The 23414-nt window shown below is 42.8% G+C and overlaps 1 protein-coding gene across 5 annotated transcripts in view; it reads left to right on the forward strand.

Annotated features, from left to right (window-relative positions):
• PPP1R12A (protein phosphatase 1 regulatory subunit 12A) overlaps positions 1-23414 on the forward strand; it is a 181797-nt gene that overhangs the window by 70253 nt on the left and 88130 nt on the right. For all 5 annotated transcript variants that reach the window (XM_068276618.1, XM_068276621.1, XM_068276619.1 and 2 more), the window contains exons 2-5: positions 3484-3614; positions 5588-5706; positions 15937-16096; positions 18538-18682. In XM_068276618.1, coding sequence (XP_068132719.1) covers positions 3484-3614; positions 5588-5706; positions 15937-16096; positions 18538-18682 — 555 coding nt within the window. The remainder of the gene's footprint in view (positions 1-3483; positions 3615-5587; positions 5707-15936; positions 16097-18537; positions 18683-23414) is intronic.

The raw sequence follows: 23414 nt of genomic DNA on the forward strand, positions 1-23414 counted from the left end.
GTGTTGAATAGGATTTATGGCATACTGTTCTATAATAGTTTTTATTCTGATCTGTTGAAATTGGTCTAATAGTTCATTGTTTGATGTAATAATCATACGGTTATTGATGTGCCTTTTTATAAAAATGGCTGTATTTAAAAATTTGAAAAACCCCAATAAAAATTATTGAAACCTAGATTCCCTTCTGCTGAAACAGTTGTTCAGGTCAGAAGTTTTAAGGTGTGTGCCTAGCTGCAGATTGATGCTATTAATGAAGCACAGAGCACTTTCTTCTGCAGGTCGCACCTTTTTCTTTATTTTTACTTAAGTTGACAATCGTTTTACTGTTTGTTTTTTGTGCTTTTGTCTTGAAGTAATATTTCTCTTGAATAATGTTACAAATCCAAATAGGAAAGTGAATTGGAAACTTTTCCTTGACCACTTCTGTGTACTCGACCTTCACTGAATAGAAATACACACAGGCAAACCACATAATGACTTGTGAAAAGAATGCCTGAGCTGTTCAAGCTGATTACTGCCAAATAAGGCACCATTATTTGACCAAATTTGGTCAAATATCTAAAGAGACCTACTCCTGTGCCTTGCAATGGGTAGCATAAACTGCTGGATTCCCTTTGCAAGCCCTTTACACTGAATGCATGCTGGCAACCTTTTAATATTAAATACATTTGTAATACAATATAGAAATGGTGCTTCAAAACTGACTGCTAAGCTGTTAATATCCACTTCAAAGAGCATTTCATTTGTGTAGTAGCTACTACATTAAAAATGGTTGCGGAAGTATCAGTGTTGATTGTTTAGAACATTCACACCCATTTCTAATATGCCTGGCATAATCAGTGTTCAGCTTGATTTTAATTTCGTGAAACAATAGGGTGTGTCATTTACTGGCTTTTGTTTTAATCTTTTTTTGAATTACTATCCCAAACTGAATTATCTGATCGGGTCTTCTTCATGTTGGTTCGTGGCTCAGACTGCTCAAAGCCCAAAATATAACCTTGATGGCTAGGAGGGTACTGTTATTTTGTAGAACACTTAGGGCCTGTTTCCACTACACGCAGATTTGATGCAAATTGGATGCAGAAAAACTGACTCCAATGAATGCCTATGGGCCCGTTTCCACTAAACGCAATATTTCTGATGCAGATTTTCCCATAGGTATTCATTGGAGTCTATAAGGGCCTGTTTCCACTACACGCAGATTGGATGCAGATTAACTGACTCCAATGAATGGCTATGGTAGAATCTGCATCAGAATAATCGCGTTTAGTGGAAACGGGCCCATAGGAATTCATTGGAGTCAGTTTTTCTGCATCAAATCTGCGTGTAGTGGAAACGGGCCCTTAGAAGATGGTCAATAATTGAAGGCATAACATAGTAGATTTTACTATAGGCCAACTTGTTTCCAACTCTTCCTGTCTTTTGAGATATCCATGGCTTTAACCACTTCACTACTGAGGGTTTTTTTTTCCCCTTCTGTACCTGAGCAATTTTTACCTTTCAGCTCTCCTTCCATTCATTCACCTATAACTTTATTATTACTTATCACAATGAAACGATCTGTATCTTTTTTTTTTTTTTTTTTTTTTTTCCATCACCAATTAGGCTTTCTTTGGGTGGTACAATTGGCTAAGAATTTTTTTTTATTATTATTCTAAATGCATTTTAACAGGAAAAAAATGGGGAAAAAAATCATTTTCTCAGTATTCAGCCAGTATATTTTTAAAATACATGCTATCATAATTAAAACTCACACACTGTATTTGCCCATTTGTCCCGGTTATTAAAACGTTTAAAATATTTCCCTAGTACAATATGTCAATATTTTATTTAGTTTCAAAACTTTTTATTAAGTTTTTTGAAGAAGTATAACAGCTTTTACATTAGCCCAAAACATAGGGCACAACAATCTTTTGCATAGATAACAAACATTTACATAGAAAAGTATGCAAGACATATTTAGATTTTATAAAAAAGCAGATAATGTAGAGTATTCATGGTCCCTAGAAGGAGAGGGCACACAAGCGCAATCCCAGCGAGGTTGATGCTGCTAACCATGGTTGCCAAGTTCTAGTGAATGGTATGGTGGCATCATTGACTATGGCCAACATTCTTTCCGAAATTAGAATGTCTGTGATTATATGGTCGGTGAGTTCTAGTGAGAGGTTAGGCTTTAGCCACTGTCTGGCAATGTGAAGGCGCGCTGCTTTAGCAATGTGTTGGGCCAGCCTATGCTGTGGGTATTTCCATTTCACTGGTTTGTGACCTAATAATAGCTGGAGTGGGTCTGGGGAGACTGAAATCTCTAAAGCTGTGCCTATGACAGAAGCAACTTGGGCCCAGAATTGTTTAGCTATTGGGCAAAACCACCAAACGTGGGGCATATCTCCTATTTGGCCACATCCTCTAAAGCAGTTAGGGGAGTTATGTTTAGAGATGTCGTGCATTTTCTTGGGTGTAATGTAAGTTCGGTGAAGTATTTTATAATTTGTCTCTATATGAGAGAAGTAGCTACTTCCCTTTGCAAGTGTAAGACAACAGTTGGTCCATTGTTTGATGGACATTGTCTGTCCCAAATCTTCCTCCCACAAAGTCATTGTTTTGGTTTTAATGTGCTCTAAAGGTTGTGAACAATATTTTATTTAAAAATAAAGGTGCATTTTTTTAATTTTGCATCCATCACTAATTAACCTCCTGAGGACTGTGGGGTTAACACCATCCCCCCCCCCCCCCCCCAGTGACCAGGCCATTTTTTCCTGATTGGGCTGCTGCAGCTTTAAGGCCTCAAAGCAGGGACTGTCCAACACAGCACACAAGTGATTCCACCCCCCCCCCCCCCCCCCCCAACAAAACTCACTGTTGCTGAGGTCAGATCGGCCCCAGGATTTTTTGTTTATTTTTAATTTTCGCAGCGCTGTACTAAGCAAATAGCTGGCTCTTTCGCCGTCTTACAGTCTCCTGGTGGCGATCGCCGCTGGGAGACTGATGGCGGGGCGGAGCTCCATCATCCATGCAGAGATGCACACGCTGATCTTGCAAATCCCCGCCCCAGGACCTGATGCCAATTGGCGTCAGGCGGTTCTGGGGCTGCCGTCTTGATCACGCCCATTGGCATTAGGCGGTAATTAGGTAGTTAAAAGCCCGTAATCTCATAAAGTCTGTGGTCATTTAAAGATTTTATGTTATGCCGCTACCAGATTTAGTTGTGTCAGCATATAGGGTGAAGAGGATGATTTTAGTTATGATCAAGTATATGCAAATAACTTCGCGTTGCTGCAAATGTATGCATATTTTTATGCAAATGTATGCAGCTTGAAAATGAACCAATCAAATCTCGCTGAGGTAAAATTCGATTGGTTCATTTTCAAGCTGCACAAATGTGCATATAAATTTGCATCAACTCTAAGTTATTTGCATCTACTTGACCATCACTAGATGATTTGTCAGTAACATTTCTGTTAATATATAAAATTTCTCTTGCAGGCTTGCATTGATGATAATCTTGAGATGGTCAAATTTCTTGTTGAGAATGGAGCCAGTATTAATCAACCGGATAATGAAGGTTGGATACCTCTGCATGCCGCTTCATCCTGTGGATACCTGGACATAGCAGAGTAAGTCATGTCTGTTAGAATTTGAATCTTTAAAGGACAACTATTGTGAAAAAATAACATTTTAAAATGCATATAGGCATACAAGGCACATTTGTCCCAGAATATAATGCACTGTAAACTACTCCCCTCCCCCCCCCCCCTATTCTTTCAGTGCTGCTGCTTACAGTAGGTAGCACAAATCTTACATAGTTACATCGTTATTTTGGTTGAAAAAAGACATACGTCCATCGAGTTCAACCAGTGTAAAGTACAACACCAGCCTGCTCCCTCACATATCCCTTTTGATCCAGAGGAAGGCGAAAAAACCCTTACAAGGCATGGTCCAATTAGCCCCTAAAGGGAAAAATTCCTTCCCGACTCCAGATGGCAATCAGATAAAATCCCTGGATCAACATCATTAGGCATTACCTAGTAATTGTAGCCATGGATGTCTTTCACGCAAGGAAAGCATCTAAGCCCCCTTTAAATGCAGGTATAGAGTTTGCCATAACGACTTCCTGTGGCAATGCATTCCACATCTTAATCACTCTTACTGTAAAGAACCCTTTCCTAAATAAATGGCTAAAACGGTTTTCCTCCATGCGCAGATCATGTCCTCTAGTCCTTTGAGAAGGCCTAGGGACAAAAAGCTCATCCGCCAAGCTATTATATTGCCCTCTGATGTATTTATACATGTTAATTAGATCCCCTCTAAGGCGTCTTTTCTCTAGACTAAATAAACCCAGTTTATCTAACCTTTCTTGGTAAGTGAGACCTTCCATCCCACGTATCAATGTTGTTGCTCGTCTCTGCACCTGCTTTAAAACTGCAATATCTTTTTAGTAATGTGGTGCCCAGAACTGAATTCCATATTCCAGATGTGGCCTTACTAGAGAGTTAAACAGGGGCAATATTATGCTAGCATCTCGAGTTTTTATTTCCCTTTTAATGCATCCCAAAATTTTGTTAGCTTTAGCTGCAGCTGCTTGGCATTGAGTACGATTATTTAACTTGTTGTCAATGAGTACTCCTAAGTCCTTCTCCAAGTTTGATGTCCCCAACTGTATCCCATTTATTTTGTATGGTGCTAGACCATTAGTACGTCCAGAATGTATGACCTTACATTTGTCAACATTGAATTTCATCTGCCATGTATGTGCCCATATAGCCATCCTATCCAGATTCTGTTGCAATATGACACTATCTTCCTGAGAGTTGATGATTCTGCACAATTTTGTATCATGTTTTAGATTGGTCCATCTCCTCATGGGGGATTTTTAGTGTTCCCTTTTTTTTTTTTCAAAAGCACTCAATGGAAAGGATCTATACAAAGATGCTAGCGAGCTTGTCTTCACTCTTCACGTTATTCTAGCAGTTGGATTATGCCCTGCTGCCTTTTTTTAAAAAATAAAGTCCCGTATAATACATGCAGATATGGCATTTGTTTATACATAGGGTTTCATCTATTTACACGCTACCGTATTTACGATTTACCAATCCTACCGTATTTCCAGTTGGTTAGACATTAGAGTCAATGTACACATCAAATGTAATAAACTTCTCAAATTGACATTTTTAATTGCTATTACAATCCAAAATATTGATTGGACTTGCCCAGTCTTTGCCTGATTGCTTGGAAGCACAGGGAGCCTAGAACGGGAGCTGTACATGAGCAGTACTTGCACAGCTTTGAGCTGCATCAAGCAGCCTATATTTCTTGATGTGATTTGAGTGATGATTCAGATTCTGTATGGCTGTTCACTTTGATGCTGTAGAATTTTACAGCAAGTATCAGTTTACCATACGATAGCCACTTATGATTTCCGCATTCAAATTTTGTGGGAACAAAGGAAATATGCATACTGAAAATCTTATGTGGAATGCCATATGCTACTGAAAATAGACCCTTAATGTCTACCCTGCACCCCTCACTTGCATATCCTATGAAAATGTGTGTCCTGAAGTAAATTTTTGTGTATTTTGTTCTCTTTTAGATATTTAATTAGTCAAGGTGCAAATGTGGGGGCTGTAAACAGTGAAGGAGATACTCCACTACACATTGCTGAGGAGGAGCCAATGGAGGAACTTATTCAGAATGAAGTCAACCGTCAAGGTGCCAACACGCTCATTTTTACTGTGCATGTATAAAGCTTAGTTTACAGTGAAATGTGTATGCTTTAAACGATACCAGAGCTGACAATCTTCGGAGAACTGGGGGAGCCGGCATGTATAGTAAGCTGTCCTGATGGCCAGCGCTTCCCGTTCTCCTGTGTCCCCCTCCTTTGTCATCTAAAGCCCCCTGGTGGCCTCTTCGCCGGGGGGCTTCACTGCGCAGGTGCTAGCCCGACTTGTAATCCTGACAACATGCACCTGCACAGAGTGCTGCCTGCCGCGCACAAGCCGGATAAGCACCTGCACAGTGGAGCCCGACTCTGGCAACCCGAAATAGGATGCCGAGGGGGTTTAGTTGACAGTGGGGGACACGGGAGAATGGTGGGAGCGCAGATCCACCCAGGATGGATTTTCAGATCTGCAGATGATTGTCTGATCTGCAGATGAATGTCAGTTAAACAAGGTGTGTATGATGATCTGCAGATCTCATAGACTATGAATGCAATTTGCAGGAACGGATCTTTGGCAGGAACAGATCTTTTGCAGATACTGATCTTTTGTGTCTGTACAGCATTTGTGTGTGCTGCATCTTGCAAAGATTTTTTTTCTGATGGGGAGTTCAGCTCCATAGAGAAGACTGAAGGTATGGCTATCATACTACATGAAGGGTGGTAAGATTGGTCTGTGATCTTACATTTTCCAAAGACTATAGTCTGATGTGTGTATGAGCCTTTAGAAACCACCTCAGGTTCTCTTTAAGCCCTTAAAGAGACTCTGTAACAGTCAAAAGATCCCCTGGGGGGTACTCACCTCGGGTGGGGGAAGCCTCCGGATCCTAATGAGGCTTCCCACGCCGTCCTCTGTCCCACGGGGGTCTCTCCGCAGCCCTCCGAACAGCCGGCGACTGTGCCGACTGTCATTTCAATATTTACCTTTGCTGGCTCCAGCGGGGGCGCTGTGGCGGCTTTCCATTCCGAACTACACGGAAATACCCGATCTCATTCGGGTCCGCTCTACTGCGCAGGCGCAGGAAACTTGCGCCTGCGCAGTAGAGCGGACCCGACGGCGATCGGGTATTTCCGTGTAGTTCGGAGCCGACAGCCGTCAGAGCGCCTGCGCAGGAGCCAGGAAGGTAAATATTGACGTCACCGGTGCCCGGACTCCACGGAGGGCTGCAGCGAGACCCCTGACGGATGGAGGACGGCGTGGGAAGCCTCATTAGGATCCGGAGGCTTCCCCCACCCGAGGTGAGTACCCCCCAGGGGATCTTTTTATGTTACAGTTCCTCTTTAACCCCACAGGATAGTTCACCCTTATCGGCAAGAGCCATTTTCAGTTGTCAGCATCAGGGCTGAAATCATCCGACTCGTCAGTTTATGAAACCACCGATTCGACTCCAGGTACCCAAAATTGCTCTGACTCCAACTCTGACTCCGCAGCCCTGGTCAGCACTCCCTGCCATTCATTAATTTATTTTAATTCTGATTTTATTTTTGGCCACAAGATGGCACTGCAAACACTATCCTGGGTTACCAGGGGAGTGGTTGATTTTATTTTTTATTTATTTTTACTGTATATACTCGACTAGAAGTCTAGAAATTTAGGTCTGAATCACTAAATAAAAGTATAGGGGTCGACTTGTACTCTAGTCGTGCCTGAATTTCTGACTCCTAACCTTTGCAGAGCGAACTAGAACGGCCAGCATGCTTTATAATCCCCCTACCACCGTCACGTTTTGATTGGAAAAACACTACATTGTAAGACACTGGCACTGTTGCCAATCAATGGCTTCAAAACTGAGCACACTGAGTAATGTGTGCACTATTAACGTCATTCCCATTTGCACCAATAAGTAAGTGATGCTTTCTTGATAAAGAGATGCAAAGAAAATAAGGCAAGGGTAGGGAGAAAGATACTGGCCTGCAATGCTTACTAAGGAGATGGAGTGGATAATGACTAGTGTATAACTAAAATCTGTGCTGCTTTTCTGTTCATACTCTTCTGTTAACATTCTGGTAATTTATTGTTTTTTTAAAATATATCCCCCTGAGGTAGTAAACATGGGCATGATGTTTAGCATATTGCCTTTTTTTTTTTTACGACTTTCTTAATTTGGAGTTCTTTAATTCCTAAGCATGTAACAATCTGTTGTTCCTATCTGAATGCTTTCAGGGAGTAGTTACTGTTATAACTGTTTTGCTTGAAAAATGTAGTACTTCATACGTTCACATTTCATTAGCGGTTTTACGGCCTAGTAGTTTTGACTTAAGATGGGAAATGATACAGAGATATTACTCTGCCTAGTGTATGCTGCCTTTTTGGCCTGCTGAGAATTTCTCAACACAACAAATCCCAGGGGATATCTAGTTGACGTCCAGATAGATTTAATGTTTGTGTTCCTGGAACATCCTTTGGAGCCATAAAATGAGGAACAAAGATGTTTTCAAGATGCTTTCCTCTTGAATCAGTAGTAGCAGGAAGTATTTTGAGATTTAGTGTCCAGTTGTGGAAACCTGTGGGTACAATTTGCTGTTCAATGAAAAGCAATCAACACTTATGCGAGGTACAAAAAAATGAAACTGACAGTTCTGCAACTGTGTAACAGTTTGTAGATAAAGTGCTGCATGTGCTTACCATAGTAGTGCTTGGTAAAATCTGGGTCCTCAGTTTGTTGTGGTCTGTTTACAGTCCTATTTCTAGGATTTTTTCCCAGTTTATTGTAAAACAAAATGGAGGGATTTTTAGTAGTTTTGAATTTCTTACAGGATTTTTTAAAATTTATAAATGACATTAACTTCTGTTTCAGATCATTTTCCCCTTGGTTGGAATAATTGGGATATATGTAAATGTTGATAGGACAGTTTGATGATTGCTAGAAAGACCCTTTACCGCTATTGTTCGTTTAAGAATCTCTCAAATAGCAAGATATTTTTTCCTTTTCAACATTGCGGCTAATTTATCAAGACAAATGCACAGAAATCTGCAAAAAGGTGAGCAGTTGGCCAAAACTAGTTATTTTTGTTATACAGTAAAGCCTCATCTACACTGTACAATTTTCCATCAGATCGGATCTATTAGATAATTTCCAACCGGTCCAATTGGATTGCGTTAGATTTTGCAATAGATTTTGTGTACTTCACAAAGAAAAATCTATCGCAATATTGATCTGAAAGAATTTGGATGTCTACACACAATGCAGTTTCCAGTCTATCTATCTAATAGATCTGTCTCTGATGGAAAATTGTACAGTGTGGTTGAGGCTTTAAACTCCTGTCCTCTGGAACTCTGGTCTCAACCGACCGGCATGCCTGAGGCAGAGAAAGAGGGCAGAACTTTACCGTTTTGCAGAGCTGTGCACAGCAGAAGCAATTTCCAAAACCTCCGGGCATCGTCTCTTGCACTTCCTGCAGCTCCTAGCTGCTTTCCTGTCCATGTACAGGTCCTGGGGTGTCATCTGACCTGCATCAGTTCACATGCACACTTCAGGAGTTGTACACAGAGGACAGAAGAAAGCAGTTGGAGCTGCAGGAAGTGTAGAAGATAACGCCTGGAAGTTTGGTAAGTCGCCTCTGCTGCACGCAGATCTGCAAGGGGGTGGGGGGGCACGTTGGTGTTATAGGGCGGATGCTTAACTTAAGCAACTGGCACAAACACATCTGGCATTAGGGAATCACTGCTTGTGCCGGATACCAGGGTTCTTACTATAGTTTAAGCCCAATTAATTGCGTTGTGCAGCTGCTCCAGTTTTCTTAGTAGATTCATTTTATCAAGAGATATACAGTGAGTGACCGGTCTTTACAGCACAGTATTAGGGGCACAGACATCAGTATAAGGCCCGGTTCACATTAGCGGTCGCCGTCCGGAATCGCCGTGCCGGAGCCGGACCGCATGCGGAACGGACGGAACGGACGCACGGCATAGCAATGAAAGTCTATGCGTCCGTTCACATGCGTCCGTTTCGTCCGGACCGGATCCGGACTCCAGCATAAGACCCAACATGCGCTATTTTTTGGTCCGGCTCCTCCGGCAGACGTATCCGGAGCGGAGCCGGACTGCACCATCCGGCCAATACAAACCAATGAGAACCGGAGAGCGCACAACACACTGGCTATAAAATCCGGATGTTCTACCCCACTTCCTATGCGTATTGTAGCAGCGATTTTGAATGGGGACACATGGGCAAGCATTTTGGAGTGGAGCAGCAGTGACTTTAAACGTGCTGGAGATGTTGGCAGTATGTTGGAGGTGGAGGTGAGTGCTAAACAGCGGAGGGCCTGATTCCACAGGTCCACCTTCTGCTGACCTCCCAGACCCCAACATTTTTATTCTATTTCTACTATCTTTTGCCAAACTGATCCGGATCGCATCCTGATGAACACCTGATGCAAACTGACCGGATCCGGATCAGAACCGTACGGTTCCGATCCGGATCCGGTCAGGTCATCCGATCCGTTTGGCAGAGAACCGCAAGTGTGAACGGGGCCTAAGGCAGGGCTGTGAAGTTGGAGTTGAGGAGTCGGAGCAATTATCGGGTACTTGGAGTTGGTTTCATAAACTCAGTCGGATGATTTTTCTACCCACTCCATAGCCATGCAAGGGCTGTGGAGTAGGAGGTGGAGTCAGAGCAATTTTGGGTACTTTGCGTCGGTGGTTTCATAAACTGAGGAGTCTGACGATTTTTCTACCGACTCCATAGCCCTGATATAAGGGCTACCGACTCCACAGGGGGTCCCTGTACTCTTCCCACATTTAAACAGAGCAACACAATCATAAAAGGTGGTGCACATATAGGGGTTGGACAAAATAATGGAAACACCTTGAAAATCAACAAAATATATTTTAATATGGTGTAGGTCTACCTTTTGCAGCAATTACAGCCTCAATTCTCTGAGGTATTGATTCATACAAATTGTGAATTGTTGCCAAAGGAATTTTAGCCAATTAGTCAGTTAAAACACCCTCCAGTTCTTTTAGAGACGATGGCGGCGGAAATAGACTTCTTACTTGAATCTCTAATAACGGCCATAAATGCTCAATAATGTTGAGGTCTGGGGATTGTGGTGGCCAGATGAGATGCTCAACTTCATTAGAATGTTCCTTGTGCCATTCTTTAACAATTCTAGCTGTGTGGATTGGGGAATTATCTTGAAAGATGGCATTCCCCTCTGGAAACTGTTCTTTAACCATAGGATGAACTTGGTCGCCCAAAATTCCTAAATAGTCTCGGCTGTTAATTCTTCCATGAAGGGAAATCATTGGCCCGGCGTATTTCCAAGAAATAGCACCCCAGATTATCATAGAACTCCTGCCATGTTTTACGGTTGGCAGAAGGCAGTCTGGATCAAATGCTTCTTTCGGCTGTCTCCAAACGTACACTTGGACGGAGGTCGGAAATAAGGTAAACGATTTGTCAGAGAAAATCACATTTTTCTACTGCTCGAGGGACCAATTCTGGTGGTTTCTACAGCACTCTAAACGCTATGAAACATTTGTCTTTGAGAGCAAAGGTTTTCTAATTGAAGTAATACTGTGGAATCCAGATTTGTGCAGCTTCCGACGAACCCAGTTTGTGGAAACTGGGTACTGTAGGTGTTCATTCAGCTCTGCAGTGATTTTAGGAGCCGTGGTCTTGCAAGCTTTTCTAACAGTTCAATTTAGAGTCTGATGGTCTCTCTGACAACTTCGACTTTCGGCCACAACTGCGCTTTGCCGAGGACGTTTTTCCTTCTCTTTCAAAGGCAGTCATTACTTTTGAGACCTTCCCTTTTGAAATGCCAAGCATTTGGGCAGTTTCTGTTACAGTAACGCTTGCCATACGAGCACTAACAATTTGGCCTCTTTGAAAGTCTGAGAGATCTGGCATTTTTATAAATTATAACCAACTTTGGTTTAAACATCTGTAAAAAGACGATTTTAATTAAACATCAAATAACAAAAATAATAAACAAAAAAAAATTAACATGTCAAGTTTTGATAGCCTAAAACATGTTCAAAGATTATGATGCCAAAATGTTAGGTGTTTCCATTATTTGCCCAACACCTGTATATCCCAGTTTGTACAGTTGAAGGCAAACCATTTTTTTATTTTTTTTGTTTTGTGCTTGAACTGCTCAAATGGCATAACCGTCTCGATTAACAATTAGCCCGCCAGTATGTTTAAAATGTTTAAAAAAAAAAAAAAAAAAAGAGAAAAATGCACCACTGCCTGTAGTAATTGATTTTTGTTTAATGGCTGTCTAAAATCTACCCTGAACAAAAGTCCACATTGGTTGGTTAGGATTGCCATTGAGGTGCAAATTAATTTGAAATTATTATGGATTATGCTAATTATTGTGATATATAATTATGCTAATTATGAAATGCTGTTGAAAATGCAATAATGAAATCTTGTAGGGAAGGCATTTTGTTGGTCCATTTCAAGCTGCATAGATTTGCTGTGATATTTGCATAATTCCGCAACAACTTGGAATTATTTGCATATCAAGTAAAAAGTGACCCAAATGTAAAAAATACCTCTTTAGTTGTCTGTAGCACAGGAATATGGGGAGACAAAAACACCTATAGACTGCAGCAGACAGAAGTATTTTTGTTCTAAAACGCCTTTAAACATCCATGACTAAGGGTCGGTCCACACTTGTCCAGTTGCAGATCGGATCCGTTAACGGATCAGTTTTTCAGAATGTTGTCCTTTTGTAGCATACGTTTCCAGTCCGTTTAAACTGCATGTCCTTTTTTCATGTTTCTAATGGATAAGAGATGATGTTGATGGGAGGAGCAGGCAGTAGGCAATCCATTTTTACCTCTGTTTTGTGTGGAAAAGCTCTCTGTGTAGAGGGAGATCCAATTTGTGTAGCCTTTCACTACCCCACCGTGTATCCGGAGTCAGTGAAAAAACTGCAAATCTGGATTCTCCAGTTTTTCAAAACTGATCACGCAGTGTGGGAAGACAGTTGCTATTTTAAACATTGGTATCGGTGGCTCCGGTTTTGATCCAGGCCAAAAAGCGGAGCCATGGATACAGTTTTAAAACACGCATGAACCGACCTTTATAGATGTAGAAAACCCAGAAATTCTATAAATGTCAGTGGCCGTCTGCAAGGTTGAAAGCAGCTTTATGTATTCCTCCATTGTGCCAGTTGTGAAAATTGATCTATATTAAAACTGATACTTCTGTGTAGTAGACATGTAAGCATAACCTGTTGTGCCATTGCACAGCATCATTTGCTGCAGGCCTTGGCTTTTCATAGCTGTCACCACAGAGGGGTACTGTAAAGCTGCTGTTAATGCAGACTTTCTGTTTAGTTTTTATTTCATCAGTTCTGGACTACTGTAGTTTCACTTAGAAAATCAACAGTTATTTGAGGCAAGGTGTCATTGTCATATGAAATTCTTGTTGACTCAATTTGTTTAATAGGTACGATAATATATGTGCTTGAATTAGCAATGCACAAAGACATTTTGTATTACACATTTACTTTTTTCTTCAGTAAATTTTAAATATCTGACTTCTGTAGTTGCTTACTTCCATAAAGGCGCGTACACACGCCATACCGCCGCAAACGACTGGTCCGTCAGACCCTCCCACTGGGCGGACGTTCAGCCAACAGTGCTTCTACCAGCCCCCTGCAGCAGTCCTGTGCCCTCGCAGCCACTCACTAATCCTCTGGTCCCCCGCTGGCAGCTAGTTTCGTTTTTGGCGACAGGCCCGTCAGGACTGGCCATGCGTAGCTTTTTCCGCATTCCCGACTGTAATTAGCACTATTGCAGGACGCAACGCGCACAAAAATACGCGTTGCCACATTACGAACGCATAGATATGCGGCAACGCTGATTTTTGTGCACGTTGTGGCCTGCAATAGCGCTAATTACAGTGGGGAATGTGGAAAAAGCTACGTGTGGCAAGTCCTGACGGGCCTGTCGGCAAAAACGAAATTAGCTGGCATCGGGGGACCAGAGAATTAGTGAGTGGCTGCGAGGGCACAGGACTGATGCAGGGGGCTGGTAGAAGCCCCAGGTGAGTAAAACTTTTTTTTTTTTCTGGCTTAAGGTTCACTTTAAGAGTTACTTCTCCAGTAGAGCCATCTCCTGATTCCGCCCACCTACTCCCTCTTCTGAGACTCCCTCCTCCCTCTTCTGAGACTCCCTCCTCCCTCTTCTGAGACTCCCTCCTCCCTCTTCTGAGACTCCCTCCTCCCTCTTCTGAGACTCCCTCCTCCCTCTTCTGAGACTCCCTCCTCCCTCTTCTGAGACTCCCTCCTCCCTCTTCTGAGACTCCCTCCTCCCTCTTCTGAGACTCCCTCCTCCCTCTTCTGAACTCCCTCCTCTGAGACTCCCTCCTCTGAGACTCCCTCCTCCCTCCTCTGAGACTCTCTCCTCCCTCTTCTGAGACTCTCTCCTCCCTCTTCTGAGACTCTCTCCTCCCTCTTCTGAGACTCTCTCCTCCCTCTTCTGAGACTCTCTCCTCCCTCTTCTGAGACTCTCTCCTCCCTCTTCTGAGACTCTCTCCTCCCTCTTCTGAGACTCTCTCCTCCCTCTTCTGAGACTCTCTCCTCCCTCTTCTGAGACTCTCTCCTCCCTCTTCTGAGACTCTCTCCTCCCTCTTCTGAGACTCTCTCCTCCCTCTTCTGAGACTCTCTCCTCCCTCTTCTGAGACTCTCTCCTCCCTCTTCTGAGACTCTCTCCTCCCTCTTCTGAGACTCTCTCCTCCGAGACTCATTTTTGTGGCCTGTACTGCAGCTGCAGTTCCAACATGCTAAGTATTTATGAAAGCATACCTGGCATAAATGGAGACCTGGGATGCACTTGTATTTGCTAGCAATCATCCTTTCTTTACTGGAATATCAGTGACCAGAAATGGACGTTTTGGTTACATGACCTTTGCCAAGTACTTAACAATGTTGAATCACACAAACATAAGATGCCCTCAAAACTAGTCGGGTCAATCTTAAGGTGGCCATACACTAACCGAGAAGCCAAAAAGATACATTCCTATCTCTGATCAGAAAGAGATTTTTTTTCCTGCACACTTTGCAAATAGATTTTTAATAGGTTTCAGACCACTACATATTACTCTATCCTTGAGATCCCTTAAAGAGACTCCGTAACAAAAATTGTATCCTGTTTTTTTATCATCCTACAAGTTCCAAAAGCTATTCTAATGTGTTCTGGCTTACTGCAGCACGTTCTACTATCACCATCTCTGTAATAAATCAACTTATCTCTCTCTTGTCAGACTTGTCAGCCTGTGTCTGGAAGGCTGCCAAGTTCTTCAGTGTTGTGGTTCTGTGATGCATCTCCCCCCTCCAGGCCCCTCTATGCACACTGCCTGTGTATTATTTAGATTAGGGCAGCTTCTCTCTTCTCTCTTATCTTTTACAAGCTGGCTAAATCCTCCTTTGAGCTGGCTGGGCTTTCACATACTGAGGAATTACATACAGGCAGAGCTGTCTGCACTCTGCAGGAAGAAACAGCCTGACACTTCAGTGGAAGATAGCTGCAGGGGGAAAGAAACACACAAATGATCTCTTGAGATTCAAAAGGAAGGCTGTATACAGCCTGCTTGTGTATGAATGTATTTTCTATGTGTGGACATACTGTACATCAACCTACTTCCTGTTTTGGTGGCCATTTTGTTTGTTTATAAACTTTTTAAAACTGTTTTTAACCACTTTTAATGCGGCGAGGAGCGGCAAAATTGTGACAGAGGGGAATAGGAGATGTACCCTAACGCACTGGTATGTTTACTTTTGTGCGATTTTAACAATACAGATTCGGCCCGTACACACGCTAGACAGGCTGGAACGACGGGTCCGTCAGACCCTCCCGCTGGGTGGGCGTTCCAGCGACAGTCCGGGGTGTGTACAGTCTGTCTGCAGACTGATGAGGCTGTTTCTGAACGATCTGCCGGGCTCAGACCTGTCGTTCCAGCCTATCTAGCGTGTGTACGGGCCTTTAGTCGGCTGATGGGCCACCTCTGTCAAATGGTGTTCCCCTGGGTCCCTGTCTTGCTGCAGAGCATTTGCCTACAGAGACCAGCTAACCACACTAATCAGTGGCATGCTTCCCTCCTTTTTTGGCAAGGGCAAAATTGACTAGAAATCGTTTTGTATGCTATGCTTTAAAGGCTGGTTTGGATGTTTTGACATTTTTTGAAATGTTAATCTTTACTGTGGATGCTTTTAATCCAGTTACAGAGTAAAACTTTTTTGTAATGTTTTTCTTGTCATGTTAGGTGTTGATATTGAAGCAGCCAGGAAAGAGGAAGAAAGAATAATGCTCCGAGATGCTAGGCAGTGGCTGAACAGCGGACAGATAAATGATGTACGACATACAAAATCAGGAGGCACAGCGCTTCACGTGGCTGCCGCAAAAGGATACACTGAAGTTTTAAAGTATGTGCAAAATATACATTATATGATTTATACAGTAATTGGTTTGTTGACTGGAGGGAACTTCCTCTTATCTCCATACTCTGGTCTCATCCACCAGAAAGGGTGATATTTACTGCCCTAGACAAGTGGCTTTTTTATTTTTTTTTTATTTATTTTTTTTATTACAGTGGCGAAATCACTGGCAAAGAGTTGGGTGTGACACAGAACTTGACAGTAATAAGGTTTCAGATTAACACTGTGCTTTGAGTGGGAAAAGTTCTAGTAGTTGCCATTCTACCCAAAAAATATGTTGGTCAGCCAAAAATGAAACCTTCCTCCCTGATATTGTTGCAGCTGGGAGATTGCAAGGCTGATGCAGCCTTTGATCTGAGCATAGGTACATTTTAAGGCCTCGAAGTACTGTTACCATAAAGAGTTATACGTGGGGCAGCAATAATCTTTATATACCATATTTCGCACCGTATAAGACGCTCCGCAATATAGGACGCACCTAGGTTTAGAGAGCAAAAACCAGGGAAAAAAAATATTAACTAAACCTGGTGCGTCCATATTTCAGTAGCGTCTTCTAAATGACCTCCCCAAATGGTGTCCTCCTGTCACCCCCAGGTGTGTCCTCTCTCCTCCAAGTGCCTCCTCCACTCTGTGTCCCGCTGTGAGTGTCCCCCCCCCCCCCCCAACCCCGCTTGTTTCTACCCCCTCCTTGTGTCGCTGGGACCCCCGTGTGAGAAGCAGCAGAAGCTTACCTACTCCATCTTGCCCGCGGTGATTGAAGACATCCGGCTCTTGTGTGCGGCTTCGTCTAGTGCCGGCTTCTAATGACGCGGAATTTATGACGCACCATTAGAAGCCGGCACTAGAGGAACGTGCACACAAGAGCCGGATGTCTTCAATCACCGTGGGCAAGATGGAGTAGGTAAGCTTCTGCCGCTTCTCACACGGGGGGTGGGGGGGGGGCAGGGGAGTGGGACCCGACAACACAGGAGGGAGTAGAGACAAGCGGGGGGAAGGGGGAACACAGGCAAGGCAGGGAATCCCCGATGTCGGCGGTTCTTATCGGCGGCCGTCCGTAAGTCGCGGATTCCCTGCCTTTGCTGTATAAGGCGCAGGGCCTTTTTCTCCCCATTTTTTGGGGAGAAAGTGCGTCTTATACGGTGGAAAATACGGGAGTTGGCAAAATTTTGAAAGTTACACATATGGACGGAAGTTTGGTCCAGTTTCTGACACTAGCTCACGTATTTGTGGTGTGGACTGGGACTGGTCTATTACACTACTCTACAAGCACTGAGCTATGCAATAATTTTTGAGTTTGGTCATCTTTCTTTCATAACCATAATTAAAGTGGAACTTCAGCCTAAACAAACATACTGTCATTAAGTTACATTAGTTATGTTAATTAGAATAGATAGGTAATATAATCTCTTACCCACCCTGTTTTAAAAGAACAGGCAAAGGTTTGTGATTCATGGGGGCTGCCATCTTTGTCATGGGGGCAACCATCTTTTTGGTTGAAAGGAAATGACAGGGAGCAGGAGACACAGTTCCAACTGTCCTGTGTCCCGATTACCACTCCCAGCTGCACATGCTAGGTTTCAAATGTCAAATTCAAAATGTAAAAAAAAAAAATTTGCACCAAAACAGCAGAACGAGAACAACATCAGAAATCCCATCATGCTTTGCACAGCATCAGGGGAAAAATGCCCGGGCAGTTTTCTACTGTGCAGCTAAAAATGAGGCTTGTATAAGAGAAACAAAATTCTGATGCTGTGAAACTGTTAAAGAAACACCAAGCCTTTTCAGTGCTGCTGAGTCGATTTTTAGTCTGGAGGTTCACTTTAAGTTTTTCCAGCAGTAGCAGTAGTTTTTCAGTAGCAAGCCAAGCAGGTAGGCCTTTGCTTCCTACACACATGGCATAAACGCAACCTTTTTTGTTTTTGTACAACCCTCCAAAGTCTGTCGCCCACCAGGATTGGAAATGCTTCTGTTTCTATGATGACACATAAAGGAGATTGGAGGCCACTGTACACGCACTGGATTCTCGACAGAGCCGATCCCAAACCGCTACCGCGGCCAAGAACACCTTCATGTTTTATGTGTCTTTGTATAATTTGTAATTGTAAAATGACAAGATTACCGCTATGCTTGTGCGTCTGTCTCTGGTCATAGTTCTGACAACCTGCTCCTTATTTCACTCTACCTAACCTTAATCCTATGACTTCCTCATGTTAATGTTTGCGTCTCCGTTTTTATTTCTAGACAGTGCAGAATATGGTGCCCGTTTGCTTTGTACACTTAGCAGTTTTACCCCAGCATAATGGATGCTCACTATACTACCAGTTGCTTGGACATTTTTTTTTTTAAGTGTCAGTGGATAAAGTTGTGTATACAAGGTTTTTATAGTAGACTTAAATAGCAAAGATTAACTTTATTTTTTTTCTTGGCAGGCTTTTAATTCAAGCAGGTTATGATATTAATATTAAAGATTTTGATGGTTGGACACCACTCCATGCAGCAGCTCATTGGGGCAAAGAGGAGGCCTGCAGAATCCTAGTGGAAAACCTTTGTGATATGGATGCTGTCAATAAAGTGGTAAGTCTTAGTTGAATATTTTATGGATTTTTCTTTTACAGAATTTATGTGAATTGTCAGTTGATGCTGTGTTCACCATGTGTAAGGCTGTGAATCCTTACCACCTTGTGCAGTGCTCAATTTAAAGGAGTCATCAGGCAAAGAATAGGAAAGCCGATTTACTTACCTCTGCCTTTCTCCAGCCCCTTGCAGTTGTCTGTCCCATGCTGACTGCTTCGTTCACAGCTGCCGGCCCGGGTCCCCGCACAAGGGAGAGGACGACCTCGAGGTAGTACTTACTGCGCCTGCGTAAAGCTCCTCTGTCAATCATGTCCACGTTGTCTGTGGCGTACTGCGCAGTAAGCCACGGACAATGTGTGCTTGATTGACAGCGGCGCTTCATGCAAGCGCAGTAAGAACGACCTCGAGGTCGTCCTCTGCACCGTATGTCGACCCCGGGCGGCTGCGAACGGAGCAGTCAGCATGGGACAGACAGCTGCAAGGGGCTGGAGAAAGGCAGAGGTAAGTAAATCGGCTTTCCTATTCTTTGCCTGGTGATTCCTTTTAAATGAGGCAATTTTTAACTTAATTTCAGAACCATTCTGACACTCATCCCTCATTCTCCACTGTTTTGGCTACTGGAAAGCTGCTGGATATTGGTTCCTCCTAATATATCCCAATTGCTTTATATTGCCTAACCACACATTACATACAGTAAATTTTAAAACAAGTAGCTCTAATATATATATATATATATATATATATATATATATATATATATATATATTAATATATATATATATATATATATCTATATATATCTATATATATATATCTATATATCTATATCTCCTTTAAAGAGAACCCGAGGCGGGGTTCTGGGAATGAAATCCCCATACAGTGGCTGGGTCTGTCTATAGAGCCCAGCCTCTGTTGCTATATAGATCGCTCCTAAGTTCCCCTGCGCTCTGCAATACCCCATAACTCACAGCCGCGCTGTGCGGCTGTGTTTACCTTTCCTATGTCAGTCTCGGCTACTCCCCACCTCCTGCATCGCTCCGGTCCCGCCCACGTCCCTTCCCTCCAATTACCGGCGAGGGAAGGGACTTGAGCGGAGACCGGAGCGATGCAGGAGGCGGGGAGCGGCGAGACTGACAGAGGAGAGGTATACACAGCGCGCTCTGACAAGCTGCATGTCAGCAGTGCGACTGTGTTTTATGGGGGGATTACAGAGTGCAGGGGGGATTTAGCGGCGATCTATATACCAACAGAGGCTGGGCTCTATAGACAGACCCAGCCTCTGTATGGGGATTTTATTCTCAGAACCCTGCCTTGGGTTCTCTTTAAGCTTTAGAAATATTTCTCTAGCCGTCATACGGGACACTGGAGATGTGGCTCCGCCCATCCAATTAGTGGAAACCACCTGAAAGAGTAAAAAGAGTATTAATAGCCCCCACCCTCCCCTGGCTCCTCAGTTTAATTTGGTTTCCGTCCCGGAAACACCGAAGAGGAGTAGCTCCCTTAATTTTTATTATTTTTCACTAGGTGGTGAGGCCAAGAGAAGACCGGGTGGCTTGGGTGATCATTGTGAACGCTAAGTGGCGTCTCTTTATGCACCCGGTTTTCTGCCGAACGCGGTGTTCGGATGTCGATCCCTCTGCCCTCCGTATGCATTTGTGCGGGCAAGGATCATGGGACTCTCCCCCAGCTGCTTGGCATGGCAGCACTGCGCATGCATGAAATCCCTGGGCCACAAGCGATGGTTGGGAAGCTGGCGCTGGTGGGGGAGTCTAATATAGGAGAACTAGGCAGCATAAGAAATGGAACTGCTCCTGTTGTTCTCCCCCATGCTGGAAAGATGGGATCACAGGCAAGAGGCTTCCCAGTCTGTTCCAGCAGCAGAGGTGACTGCATTGACCATACTGGAGAGATGGGATCACAGGCAAGAGGCTTCCCAGTCTTTTCCAGCAGCAGAGGTGAGTGCATTAACCATGCTGGAGAGATGGGATCACAGGCAAGAGGCTTCCCAGTCTGTTCCAGCAGCAGAGGTGAGTGCATTGACCATGCTGGAGAGATGGGATATCAGGCATGAGGCTTCCTAGTCTGTTCCAGCAGATGAGGTGTGTGCACTGATAGTGTTTTTTTGCAGGGATATACACTCATATTATGCAGTTTAGAGTGTGATTTCACCTGTGTTTTATCCTTTCCCGCTATCTATATCATAGCAAGCTGAAAGTAAAAGCGGGGGAGGTATAGGATAATGTGTGGAGAAGCCAAGGACTAAAAAGGTTGCTATTGCATCATTAAGCTTCCCCAGTATTATAACGAGATAATTTGTCAAGCCTGCACTAGATCTATGAGAGCTGTAGTGATTGACAATTTATTCAAAGAGGTAATGGAGTCTTTCAGGGTAAGGAAAGCCCTGAGCAGTCTTAAGGAGTCATTTGTTTCCTATGCTAGATGCAGAAACTAACATTTTGCAGGGATGTGCACTCATATGTTTAAGATTAGAGAGTTTTTCCCTGTATCTATTTTTTTCTTTTCTCCTATCCTGTGTCCATGTGATCTAGCTGTGAATGTTAAGCAGCAGGTGGGGTGAAGGTGAATTGTTGCCATTGCAGCAATTGGCTTCCCCAATATTAGAACATGATGATTTGTCAAACCTGCACTGAAGCGATGGTGATTGACAATTAAGGGGTAATGGAAACTTTCAAGAAATGAATCTCTGGTTAGTTTTCAGGGAGTCCCTTGTTTCGAATTTGACTTCGAATCTGTTTCGATTACGACTTTCAGTCGGTTTCGATTATGACTTCGAGTCTTTCGCAGTATGTTGCGATTATGACTTTGTCTGTTGCGATTATGACTTTGTCTGTTGCGATTATGACTTTGTCTGTTGCGATTATGACTTTGTCTGTTGCGATTATGACTTTGTCTGTTGCGATTATGACTTTGTCTGTTGCGATTATGACTTCGAGTCTTTCGATTATGACTTCGAGTCTTTCGATTATGACTTTCAGTCTTTCGATTTTGACTTTCAGTCTTTCGATTTTGACTTTCAGTCTTTCGATTTTGACTTCGAGTCTTTTGATTATGACTTCGAGTCTTTTGATTATGACTTCGAGTCTTTTGATTATGACTTCGAGTCTTTTGATTATGACTTCGAGTCTTTCGATTATGACTTCGAGTCTTTCGAGTATGACTTCGAGTCTTTCGATTATGACTTTCAGTCTTTCGATTATGACTTTCAGTCTTTCGATTATGACTTTCAGTCTTTAAATTATGACTTTCAGTCTTTCGATTTTGACTTCCAGTCTTTCGATTTTGACTTCCAGTCTTTCGATTTTGACTTCGAGTCTGTTTCGATTATGACTTCGAGTCTGTTTCGATTATGACTTCGAGTCTGTTTCGATTATGACTTCGAGTCTGTTTCGATTTTGACTTCGAGTCTGTTTCGATTATGACTTCGAGTCTGTTTCGATTATGACTTCGAGTCTGTTTCGATTATGACTTCGAGTCTGTTTCGATTATGACTTCGAGTCTGTTTCGATTTTGACTTCGAGTCTGTTTCGATTTTGACTTTCAGTCTTTCGATTTTGACTTTCAGTCTTTCGATTTTGACTTTCAGTCTTTCGATTTTGACTTTCAGTCTTTCGATTTTGACTTTCAGTCTTTCGATTTTGACTTCGAGTCTTTTGATTATGACTTCGAGTCTTTTGATTATGACTTCGAGTCTTTCGATTATGACTTCGAGTCTTTTGATTATGACTTCGAGTCTTTTGATTATGACTTCGAGTCTTTCGATTATGACTTCGAGTCTTTCGATTATGACTTCGAGTCTTTCGATTATGACTTCGAGTCTTTCGATTATGACTTCGAGTCTTTCGATTATGACTTCGAGTCTTTCGATTATGACTTCGAGTCTTTCGATTATGACTTCGAGTCTTTCGATTATGACTTCGAGTCTTTCGATTATGACTTCGAGTCTTTCGATTATGACTTCGAGTCTTTCGATTATGACTTCGAGTCTTTCGATTATGACTTCGAGTCTTTCGATTATGACTTCGAGTCTTTCGATTATGACTTCGAGTCTTTCGATTATGACTTCGAGTCTTTCGATTATGACTTCGAGTCTTTCGATTATGACTTCGAGTCTTTCGATTATGACTTCGAGTCTTTCGATTATGACTTCGAGTCTTTCGATTATGACTTCGAGTCTTTCGATTATGACTTCGAGTCTTTCGATTATGACTTCGAGTCTTTCGATTATGACTTCGAGTCTTTCGATTATGACTTCGAGTCTTTCGATTATGACTTCGAGTCTTTCGATTATGACTTCGAGTCTTTCGATTATGACTTCGAGTCTTTCGATTATGACTTCGAGTCTTTCGATTATGACTTCGAGTCTTTCGATTATGACTTCGAGTCTTTCGATTATGACTTCGAGTCTTTCGATTATGACTTCGAGTCTTTCGATTATGACTTCGAGTCTTTCGATTATGACTTCGAGTCTTTCGATTATGACTTCGAGTCTTTCGATTATGACTTCGAGTCTTTCGATTATGACTTCGAGTCTTTCGATTATGACTTCGAGTCTTTCGATTATGACTTCGAGTCTTTCGATTATGACTTCGAGTCTTTCGATTATGACTTCGAGTCTTTCGATTATGACTTCGAGTCTTTCGATTATGACTTCGAGTCTTTCGATTATGACTTCGAGTCTTTCGATTATGACTTCGAGTCTTTCGATTATGAC

This window comes from Hyperolius riggenbachi, chromosome 3 (assembly GCF_040937935.1).
Source record: "Hyperolius riggenbachi isolate aHypRig1 chromosome 3, aHypRig1.pri, whole genome shotgun sequence".
Taxonomy (NCBI): Eukaryota; Metazoa; Chordata; class Amphibia; order Anura; family Hyperoliidae; genus Hyperolius; species Hyperolius riggenbachi.